We start from the raw sequence: 12242 nt of genomic DNA on the forward strand, positions 1-12242 counted from the left end.
AACTTGTGTGTGAGAAGGGTGTAAGCAGAGTTCCCATATGTGTCTATTTATTTTTACCAGAGCATCAGCCAGGGCTTCCTCCACATCCGATCCGGTGTTCAGCACTCTCATGGCACTAACTGAGGATGAGAGACGACTGGACTGAGATATACCCAACCCAGAACCTACAACACACATCACACATTTTACACATACGTGCAGAAATACATTTCCAAACAAAAAGCTTCATGCAGTGTCTTATCAATACTGATAAATCAATTAAAACACAATTGGCCAATAATATGGATATTGACAATAAAAAAACAGAAACATATGATTACCACTGAAAAACACTAATGAAATTTAACCACAAATGCCAATTCAACAACAACAAAAAATCCCAAAACAAGTACACACGTAAAAAAAAAAGAGGGTTAAATTCAGATAAAAAAAACAGAAAAGATAAGTGACTGTGAAAGATGTTTCACATTAATCGACTTGAATACATTTGTTATAAATGTAATGGGAGGAACAGCTGTTATGAACAATAAATGTAGGAAGCATGCAGGTCTGATGGAGGCTAAACTGAAAGCAGCAGAAGGATGAGATAAAAAATTCAAAAACTGACATAGAATAAAAAAAATAAATAAAAAAAAATAAAGAGTCCTGTGCCGGCTGGGGTTACAGTTCACCTGCTGCCCCGAAGGCATCTGGGGCATGAAGAGCACCAGTGGAGCGAGAATAATGCCGGGATGCTGCAACACACACACACACAAGAATGCAAACAAGCACACACACGCGTAAATAACCAGGCAAGTGTTAGAGCTCACCAGAGAAACTCCAAATTAGCAGTAATGTGAGAATGTGCCATCACCAACCACACACATGCCCCGCTGTGATGCACACATTTCACACACTTCAAGTGTCAACGCTCATGGGTATTAGTCCAGTTCTGCTTGTGTTCTGCACAACACCAGGAATATTTCCACACTTGGGCACCCCTTAGAAAAGTTCTTCTGCATTACCTAACCTCAAAAATATTGCTGGCAACAGAGTCTCGATCTTAAATTTTATTATCCTCAATCCACTTTGAAGTTTGAGCCTCTCTAAACAAACTTGAAAATGTTGATTATTTCCCAAACTTTTTTGGCATACAGATTTGTTTCAGCCTGATTTTGTTCTAAATGACGTCATTTCAGTTCTTCTTCAAATTTCGTTTGAAGTATATAGGGGCATTGAAGGATCCATGTTTACTTCAATAAAATACTTGTGAGAAGGATTTTGCACAGTATGTACAGGTACATATATAGAATCATCAAGGAATGGCAGTTACAATTTTTCTCCCTTACTTCCTTTCTTGACATTTCTGTGCAAAACAGGATATTCAACAAGACAAAAAAAAAAAAAAAAGTAGAGTAAATACTGATGAGGAACATGCATTTAGAAAACTGATGACTATTAGGGTTATTCCTAATATTTCCTGTCTGTGGTTTTACATAATTTTTCTCTGGTGTGCTGTATTTAAGGACCTCAGATGAAGCTTGTGTCAGCATCCATTAGCAATGTTTACTATGTAAGATGAGGCAAAAAAAAAACAAGACCAGGAGAAAACTGCTTCCTGACCAAGCTGGATGATGTGTGGCATTTTCAACCTAAAAAATATTTGTAATTCAAAGTGAATGTGCTTGCAGTGCTGTGTATCACTGTACAAACATTCCTGTTTGGTAGCTACAAAAAACATTGAAGCAAACTGAGTCGAGCAAAGAGCAGAATGTGCAGAAGCTTGACTTCCAGTTTCAAATGAAGTGGAGGACGACTCGTATAACCTTTCAGCATGGCATGATTTTGCCTAATCATTTTAGGCCCATGCTGAATTGAAGCTGATTGGTCCTGATAGATAAAATGGTTGCCGTGGTTACTCACCGAGCGGCGTGAAGGAGCGCACAGGGCTGGTGTCTCTGCTGCTCTCTCGGCTGGCCTCACGACTGCAGCCCTGACTCACACTAGGCCGTGGTATACGACTACCCCTCGCTGACCCACCCCCAAGAAAACATATCAAGACAAGAGCAGAGAGAAAAAACAGATAAAGAAGAACAGAGACATTGAAAGGTATAACAGACAGGTAAGATAGGAACAACAGAGAAAGAAAAGCTGTAACACTTGCAAAGTTTTTCTATGCACTGAAACTACAATAAGAGTTATTAACTTTTTGAGAAAAAAAGGGCCCAATACAGAGCCCTGAGGAACCTCACAGAAAAAAGGAAGACAAACATAAAAACACTGAGATTTGAACTAATTTCTAGAGTCCATGCACAAATTCCACATTAAAGAATCTGATAAGAAAAAAGCAGACATTTAGTGACGGGGCAGAAGAATTAGAAGGTTTAGAATTACAGGGTGAATGCTAATAAATGGGAGGTGGAGAGTCAGGATCTTTGCTTTTATATCCTGTGTCTTAACTAATGTTCAACGTTCATCTGCATTCATGAGATGGACTTCATTCATTCACTTTGCAAGGAGCAGCAACCAAGCTGTGGGGTTTAACATCACAGCAGACAAGGGAAGACCCAGCAGGTTAATGTGACGGCATGTTCTGCTTTCCCAAAGCAGCATGTTACACGCAACACAGCACAACCTCCAGCATTAAACACCAATAGGATCACAGCCCCAGCTCAGACAAGCAGATGGATTATCATTATGGGATGACTGGTGGAGATCAAGCGGGGAAAAACACCAACATACCTCCTTTTGATCCATTGTAGATGTGGCTGAGGTTTGAAGGAGCTTTGATTGAAAGAAAAAATTTCAGTTTTGGTAAGAACATTATCACCCTGTTTATGTGAAGGCCTACTGAAGTCTCACAGCCAGTGTGCAATTGCAACATCTTTGCAACTTATGCCCCAACAGATTCAATGGACACACATCGATTAAAAAAAGTATTTTATTCATCAGAGAGAAAACAGCTGAGGAAATCATCAAGACAGAAGACCACAGACAGAAGCCAGTGCTTACCAACAGAGAGGCGTGTGGGGCTGGAGTCTCGACTGCAGCCTTGACTCCGTGGGATCCGGCTGCGACGGTGGGACCCTGGAGCTGCACTCACACGCTGAGCTCCTGTACTGAGTGTGCTCAGAGCTGTGCTGGTCAAAACCCGGCCTGGGGAACCCGAGCGAGAACCCGCTGTGAATATACAGAAAACAAAGAAGTTTTGTGAGCTTTGAAAACCATTGGAAAATGTACATCTTTTTTACCGATAAATGCTTTTATATGCAAACTTTAACACGAACAGCATTAAATATATATACACAACAGATAACACAAAATACAGACTGTACACTAACACCAACTTAAACTTCAACAACAAACTAATAATCATAGCTACACTGACATTTTGTTGTTTATCCAGACAGCAATAATTTACATTACAATAACAATCACAGATAGGGTTGGGAACCGAGAACCGGTTCTTATTCAGAACTGGGTCTGTTTTTTGAAAAGAACCGGAACCACGAGCAATTTCTAAGTTTCTGTTCCGAAAATGGTTCTGGTGGAACACGTGACCAAGCGCTGTGAGCAGCCTTCCGCCGGTGTTCTGATGATTTGCCGTTTCCTGTAAAGGATGTCACAAACCAAATAACAGAAATGCCGCCCTGCCTCTTTAATTGCCAAACACGTTTCCAACGACTGTAAACGCAATCACTTACTGGAGAGTTTATACATTGTTATAAGTATTACAGTTTATATTTCATTAATTTTCGGGAAGTGAACAAGTGTCTTAGCCCTCAAAGGACTATTTGGCCAACCAGCTTATTCCTGCTTGAAAAGCAAAATGTTACTGATAGTGTAAAAAAAACATTAACTTTGAAGCACATGCTGATTGATGGACTAGCATTACTCAGCATTACTTACTACCTTCCAGCAACACTACATTCAATGGAGGTAAAATAGTAAAAAAAACATAGTAATAGTTAATTTAAATGGAACCGGAATCGGAACCTGAAAATTTGTATACTGTAATATATGTTGCATTTTGACATTGCCAACCTTTAAATTAAGTTGACAGTAAATAATAAACAGCACTGAGCATTGAGTAGTTGAGTATTGTGCAGTTTTCCTTATCAATATTTTTTTAATAGTTGTTTAATAATTTTAATGGAACCGGAATCAGAACCGAAACCATTAGGTGGAACCGGGACCGGAAAATTTCTAACGATTCCCAACCCTAATCACAGACACAGATGACAGTCTGACATAGAGGTGCTAGTGCTGTGATTCTGATTGTGTCCGAGACAAAAAGGGAAGAATGAGGTTTCCGTTGTGAACAAGCAAAGATGTTTCTATGACTACAAACTCTACACAAACACAAATGAACATGCTCACGCTGCACTGTGACACACCAATGACCAAATCATTAAATTTCCCCACTCTGTGACTTTAAGTAGAGATGGGCGATATGACCAAAATCTTGTGTCACGGTAATAATACATGCCTCACAATAATTATTTTTGCTGAAAATTCAAGCTAATATTTTTTAAATTGTAACAGTTATTTTTTGATAATTTAGTGGCTTAAATGGTTTCAATGTGTAAAGAACATCTTACTTTATTCACCTTGATAGACACAAGTACCGAAACAGCTTCACATTACATAACAACAAAGTTTTTTAAATTGCGCCACATATATACATGAATCGTGCAGCAGATTCATAGTAGAAGCAGAATCTATATTAAATAATTTTTATATACCGTCATACCGCCCAGAATTAAAGTGAGGTTTAACAAATTATCCACAGGTTTGAAGAGAGAGAGAGAGAAAAAACACCATCCAAGTAATCCAAGCAACACACCCACCATGCAGTGAAGAAAGTTGGGGCTGATGGGAAAACCCATGTTTTTTTCACCCCCGTGAACCAAGACCAGGGAAGATGTATGACTAGAGGTTGGAGGCCTACTGGATGGAAGTGACTGGGCTAAGTGAATGAGTGACAGGTGAAATATGTTGAAAATCTTACCACCAACAGGGGTAGCAGACTGTGATCCTGCGCCAATGAGGGGGGAGGATTAGGGACCGGGGTGGGCCCAAAAGACCCATTGGGTGGGGGGAGGAACAGCATATTAAACGAATATAAATGCATTATGGGGAAAAACATGCAGTCAATGTGTTGTTTTGACACACCGTACAAATGAATAAAACCATCAGCCTGCAAATAAAAACATCAGCATGAGACACACACATAAATTTAAATAGCCCCGCAACAGCATCGCAACTGACGTGACTCCACAACATCACTATGAAGGCACACAAAAGATGAAAAACATCATGGCTGTGTTTGCCACTGCTTTAGTTCCATCAATACTCTCAATATGTTTAAGCAGCCCAGGCTGCCCAACATTCACAGCTAAACCGATGTGTCTGAGAGTTTGTGTTTCTACACGCCTGCAGGCAGAAATGGACTGATACCGTCACACCCAAGTGAAGACCACACAGCATGCAGGCCACTCAAGACATAAAACGTTTGCTCGCTCACAAACGCTCTCACACACTAAACACACTCGCCCACTCTGTCAGACGAGGGTACCTGGTGTGCAATCAGAATCGTCGGAACCTAGAGGCACAGAAACAGTTGAAGGAGCTGTGTGTTACATCCTTGGAGCAGGATGACTCCTGATAATCTTTTACGTAAACACACACACATGCAGTTGACAATGTGTGTTACAGCATGTGGTGTGAAGATGGTTTATAGTCATGTTTCAACGCAATATCAAGGATGCATTAAACTGATTAAAAGTTATATTCAAAATATTTTAATTGTTACAAAAGATTCACATTTCAAATAAATGTAAAAATGCGTAATAGGAATAATGTAATGTATAAAAAATTGTTTATGGGTCATTTCTGGGGGTTTGCAGTCAGTACAATCCTCTACTGGCAAATATTTTGCACTTTTCCAGATTAAATTTACATGAGAGCGGTGTTATGTTAAAATAGTGCGTTTATGCTGTGGTACGTGTGTAAGGAATAGTATATAATATTTATATACAATATGTGACCCTGGACTACAAAACCAAGTCCTAAATCGCTGGGGTCAAAATTATAGATTTTTTTTATGGCAAAAATCATTAGGATATTACATAAAGATCATGATCCATGAAGATATTTTGTAACTTTCCTAATTTATATATATCAAAACTGAATTTTTGATTAGTAATATGCATTGCTGAGAACATCATTTGGACAAATTAAAGGTGATTTTCTCAGTATTTTTATTTGTTTTTTGCACGCTCCGATTGCAGATCTTCAAATAGTTGCATCTCGACCAAATATTGTTCTTTCATAACAAAACCATACATCAATGTAAAGCTTTTTTTTAATTCAGCTTTTATATGATGTATAAATCTCAATTTTGAAAAACCGTCACTTAAGACTGGTTTTGTGGTCCAGGGTCACATATTTGTGCTGCTTCACTGTATACGTAGAATGTGTATGAACACACTGTGTGTAGGTACTTACGTTGTGACTGGGACACCATCTTTGATCTGGTCCGGCCTCTTGAGTCCACCTGACTGCTGCCCATGCCAGATGCCGTTGATAAAGTCTGCTTTGTCCGTAGTCGCCCTTGAGAGAAACAAACATGCTGTAATACTTCAGATCAATCATAAAAGCACCAACAAATTACTAATAAGAGATTTCTAGAGTGTCTCGGTGGCCCTCCAAAACCACTCACTTGGGCCAGTCCTGTGATTAAGGGAACATATTAATGATTGAGTTCAAGGAAAGACGACAGGATAGAATGGATAAAGCAAGAGGACAGCATCAGATCAGTAAGGGTGATTTTTAATGAAGCAATTAAACTTGACACAACCAGAAGCTGAAAGGCAGATGAGTCATATTCTTGCGACACCACACACCACCAGCAGACGGCAACAGCGCTACATCACACACAATGAGCTCCACCCACTATATGTGAGAGGATCAGGTTCCCTATTATGTCTACAAAGCACTGAAAAACTACAACAAAAAGGCAACAACTTTTCACCTAGCATAATTGAATACAGATCAGAGACACGTAAATAAATCACCCCAAAATCCTGATCAACAATTCAAAGACAAACAGAAGGAAAGCGTAAGTTACATGAACAGAAAGGAAGGCTGATGGAAAGAGGGAGAGGGCAAGTAAGAAAGGGGGAAGATGAAGGAGAATGGATGAGCAATGGCAGATGATCTTACCATCTTTATCAGAGGCATCATCTTAAGCCAAAGAAGAGAGAGAGGAGCACAGCAAACCAGTTAGAACAAAAGACAAACATACTCACAACAGAATCACACAAGCACACAGTCACACAGACACACAGACACACAGACACACACACAGGTAACATTGAAGAATTAAGAATTCTTCACTCCAGTTTCTATCGCATGTGGTATAAAAGAGCGGAGAGCCTGTATATTCACATGTATGAGTTATGAATATTCATGAGTTAAAGAGGTCATATTATGCGATTTCAATTTTTACTTTGTCTTTGGAGTGTTACAAACTGTTGGTGCATAAAGAAGATCTGTAAAGTTGCAAGAGGACACGACTAGAAATCAGTGGTTAAGTTGTATTTACAACACTGTTCCAGAACAGTTCAACCCAAATATTCAGATGTGTGCAGTGCATTTTATGAAGGACGAGGACTGTTTCCTGAACCAGTAGCCTACAATGTTTCTATAAAGTGGGGCAATTCCGACTTTGCATAGGACAGTCTGACGCTTCTGACTCTCAGCAACAAATGGCTCATTTGTAATGGGTTTTATTGGTTTTGTCTGGTCATGCCAGGACACATCATCACAGTTTGGTAAGGGCCGTAAAATTTCTGTCACACGTTTAAGGCATTCAGCCAATCACAACGCATGTTTCAGAAGGCGGGGCATAGAGGAGCAGTAATGTAAAGTATGTGGAAAATAATGTGTTTTTTTTTAAATCTTAAACCACACACACATTTCACTACACCAAATACACAAAATAATGTTCTTTTTAACGTGATCATATGATCGCTTTAATAAAATCTGGTAAAACTCTTACCGAGAGATGCGTATGATCCAGGGGTCAGGCCTGTCGTGACTCGACCCGCCCCTCCAGCCTGTCCGCTGTGTCTGGCTTTAGCACCGGCGGCTGCGTTGACATCCACATCACTGCGGGAACGCTGCAAAGAGCCTGGAGATCCTGATGATTTTGAGCTGGCAGGCACTAAAATAACAAACAAGTTTGTATGCAATACTTATTTAAATAAGCATGAAAAGTGGAATCTAAAAGCAATCATTTACATTTATATTTTGTATAACATTCTCAATGTGAACCTTTTTAGTATTTATATTCCAGTATTTATTGATATTTCAAGGCTTTTATTTTATATTTCAGCTTTCATTTTACTTCTATTATGTGCGTTTACCATTTTTAAAAATATCTTCTTATTTCAATTAACAAAATTATTTAGATTTCAACATAAGTTTCAGTATTAATTAACAATACCAACCCGGCTGTAGAACACATGACATAAATGGGGAAATTCACACACTTTCACATACTATCAAAAGTTAAACATCCCATGCTCTAACAAACAAACTTAACATTTTGAAAATTAAACTAAAAAAGCATTTTGAAAATTCCTTTAACATGTTTATTTATGGAATATTTGTACCTTAAAATTAAGTAGTTAGGTTAAAGAGGTTTAAAATGGGTTAAAACTGTAAAATTAAATGGTCAGGACCTAAAATTCGGACCTTTTTCTCAATTCAGTAATTACATTTTTATATAAAACTGATTTTTAAAGTCACTGAACATGAACAGAAGACACGCACACACACACACAGACAGACACAAATAAGGATCTCACCTCTGCCTGGAGCAGCTGACCACTTTGACAGCGGCCGACTGTGAAAAAGAAGAGAAAAAAAAAACAGCTCTTTTTCAAATTCGGTGTATACTGGTTGTCTCGGGTATAATCAGATGAGGGTGTGTGAGATATTCTTACTTAAGGCTTTCTTGCGAACTGGAGGACGAACGATCCGACTGCGGCAGGGATGCCACGCTGCCCGAGCTCTTTAGATGCGACTGAAGTGTCTTCTGATAGGACGATTCTAATGAGTTATAGAGAGAATCTGCCTCTCCAGGGAAATGAGCCCGCAACCCCCAGTATGCCCTGAGAGAGAGCAACATAGGAGATAAAAAAACAACAGAAATGGCAAAATACATAAAATTAATTTGAAGACAGCACTCACTTCCTGGCCTCCACTCGAGCCTCAGAGTCTGCATCTCTGATTCCCTTCTTAATACTGTCCACCAACACAGCCACATGCCTGAGACACGGAGGAAAGAGAAAGAGCAGTTACATAGTGCAGCTTTGGCCTTTCAACCCCAGTAGGCAGAAGGTGGTACCTCTCCAGAGAGTGAGTCTGCCATTCCTGCAGCAGAAGATCCAAGAAGTCATAACAGCGCCTGACAAGAGAGAGGAAGAAAGTTAATTCAGCAATGATTGTGCTAATTATGTCTGTAAACTTGAAAAGGGCTCAGAAGGTCTGGGAGATAAATTCAACATTTACAATATTGATAATAACTGCAAAGTCGATTCATCAAAGAATCCTGGAAAACAATGTCAGGGTTAACACACACACAAAGGTAAAATAAAGAAAGAAAGAAAGAAAATCGAAACACTTTTCCCCTGTTTTGACCCAGCTGTAGTGTGCTGAAGTATTTTTAACATCTCACCTCCGGACGGACACAGACTTTGACGTGCAGTTACTAGTGATGAGAGGAATCAGACGTGGAACATGAGTGTGCTAAAAAATAAAAAAATAAAAAAGATTTGGTCAAACAGACACTGAGTGCAGTCAGACACAACAAACTAATGCATACCACTACTTCTCACCCGTATGATGATGCGTATGGCTGCTGTGCCAGATGTGGCCATCACTTTGGCACAGTTAGGGATAAGATTGAAAAGCACTGGAACAATGGCCTCTGCTCCATGATCAAACTTATTCCCTAATAGTGTGGAAAGATGCCTGCAAAGACACAAACATAAAATGGTGTTTTTTTCACAATTAACAAAAAGCAGCACACAAATCAAAATTAATTTGACTGGAAATGAGAATTGCTTTGCTCTGAAAGCTTGTCACCTCCTTGTCTCCAGCACTTAATTAAGTGACTGATGGAAAGCAGATCTTAATAATCTACAAAGCATGTAAACACAATGTTCTAGTGCCACAGATTTGAGTTCATATTGTTTAAGAAGTTAATTAGACACTCACGCCACCGTGATGCAAGCCTCCCGCACCACCTGAGAACGCAGGTCTTTTGCCGACAGCTTAAAAGCGCCATCCAACAGACGCAGGTGCTGGTAGAAACAATCATAATCCGCTGCACCGGCAACCAGCAGAGATCGGAATTTCTTTAGCTGTGATGGGAAAGGGAGGGGGAATGAGACCACATCAAAGAGGGTTTGTCACAAATGAATAGAAATGCATAAGCAAAACTAGATAAAAGCCAGGAAACTTCTGACAATTCCATTAAATATTGAATAGAGGTTTAAAACATGAAGTGTAAATCAACCATATGTATGGTCACAAAGAAAACTCTAGGTCTGGTGCATCTCAATGGCATGAACTCTTGAAATTGTCATGGGAAACATTTCATCAAATATTTATTCAGTAAACAAATTCAGCCGCTTGTAAGTGGAATATGGAGACAATGTCAATGTTCTTTATGCCGAGTTCACACTGCACGGTTTTCAAACTCGTCGGATCGCCATTGTTTTCACACTACGTCTCTATCTGGGGTGGCATTCAGTTGCTGATGTGTTCACATTGCATGATGGATCGGAGACAAGGGATTTCACATTGCATTACTTCACAATAGAAAGAATCGCTGACAGCTCTGTCTGGTCCGCAATATATATAAAAAAACATTTTTAAATACTTATATTCTTTTATATAACTCCTTCCGATAACTCATTCGGAAAACCTGTTGGCGAGTGAAAAATTGGGCTAAAATCGTGCAGTGTGAACTCGGCATAAGTCTGTATGAAACAAATTTATTTTGTGAATTGATATTATAGATCTTATTGTGGACAATTTATCCATGCATGCATTTCTTTTTTTTTCTTTTAGCCTTGTAATATTTAATCAAAATGCCATTAATAGTCTACTTCTGGTTCATCGCGACTTTAAAGAGAGAAAAAAATTTTGAGTGAAGAATTGCTTACTTTTTCCTCATTAAAAACTTTATTAAAATTAAGAAATCAAAACTTAGATGGAGTTAAATCAGTAACCTAACGATTTTTTTTTTTTTTTAGCTCATTGATGGAGCTCATGCACTCTGTATAGTTGTTTATAACCTAGGGAAGCCCAAGTGCATTTAGATTCAACCCCTCACGGGCCAGACCCAAAAATTGAGTCGTTCCGGGTGGGTCCTAATTGGTGCATCCATAATCTGGGGCATTCCCATAGTGAGATACCGAGTGATTGTTAAAAAGAGAACAGCAATTATTGTTTGAATTTAAAAAAAAAAATAGCAGAGACTTTGTTTCATACCAAAAGTAACATGCTGTGTCTTGCCTGTTGGCATGTTCTAATTTTTGTCTTTGGGCCATGATGTATTTTTCACTGCACGAGAACATGAGAGCAGCATGGCTTGTCAGACATAACAACCGTAACGAAGGGAGGTGGGTCTTTGCGAAGGGTCAATTGATCAATTAATAAGACTATAAAAAGCAAAAATGTGGCATTAGTAACTGCAAATTAGGGGTGTGAATCAGCACTGGTTTCACGATTCAATTCAATTATGATTATCACGTCAACGATTCGATTCAATTCGATATCACAATGCATCACAATACATCACGATTATATCAAATTTATTTTGTGCATTTTTATTAAATTATGATAAAGTGATAGTGATTAACAAAATTCACTTTCAGCATTTGGAAGTGCTTGAAGTATCGAAAGTTTACAGATAATCATAATTATAGGTTTTGCTTTTTTCTCAGCATTATTGCCATTATAGACTGCATTCACACTAATGCACAGATCTATTTCCACATATTAAGATGTTTTGTCCTGTTCTGAAAACTTAACTGTGTTTACATTAATTTCGTATTATAAAAGTAGATGCAAGTGCATTTAACCACAGCCGTGAGCTTCAGGACAAACAAACTTAAAGCGAACATTAAAGTCTGTCAAGTACACGAGTTTTGTGCATTTAATACACACTGTATTCCAAACAG

At 38.8% G+C, this 12242-nt stretch overlaps 1 protein-coding gene across 40 annotated transcripts in view; it reads right to left on the reverse strand.

Moving 5' to 3' along the window:
* clasp2 (cytoplasmic linker associated protein 2) overlaps positions 1-12242 on the reverse strand; it is a 48888-nt gene that overhangs the window by 15234 nt on the left and 21412 nt on the right. For 12 of the 40 annotated variants that reach the window (XM_026288679.1, XM_026288694.1, XM_026288684.1 and 9 more), the window contains 17 exons: positions 10270-10415; positions 9888-10023; positions 9728-9798; positions 9398-9457; positions 9241-9318; positions 8994-9161; positions 8856-8893; positions 8045-8209; positions 7207-7227; positions 6490-6594; positions 5558-5584; positions 4991-5017; positions 2992-3159; positions 2722-2763; positions 1903-2010; positions 672-734; positions 58-164 (listed from right to left, as the gene is read on the reverse strand). In XM_026288679.1, coding sequence (XP_026144464.1) covers positions 58-164; positions 672-734; positions 1903-2010; positions 2722-2763; positions 2992-3159; positions 4991-5017; positions 5558-5584; positions 6490-6594; positions 7207-7227; positions 8045-8209; positions 8856-8893; positions 8994-9161; positions 9241-9318; positions 9398-9457; positions 9728-9798; positions 9888-10023; positions 10270-10415 — 1530 coding nt within the window. The remainder of the gene's footprint in view (positions 1-57; positions 165-671; positions 735-1902; positions 2011-2721; positions 2764-2991; positions 3160-4990; positions 5018-5557; positions 5585-6489; positions 6595-7206; positions 7228-8044; positions 8210-8855; positions 8894-8993; positions 9162-9240; positions 9319-9397; positions 9458-9727; positions 9799-9887; positions 10024-10269; positions 10416-12242) is intronic. The other 28 variants (XM_026288700.1, XM_026288696.1, XM_026288695.1 and 25 more) reach the window with 16 other exon arrangements.

Source organism: Carassius auratus, chromosome 19 (assembly GCF_003368295.1).
Source record: "Carassius auratus strain Wakin chromosome 19, ASM336829v1, whole genome shotgun sequence".
NCBI lineage: Eukaryota > Metazoa > Chordata > Actinopteri > Cypriniformes > Cyprinidae > Carassius > Carassius auratus.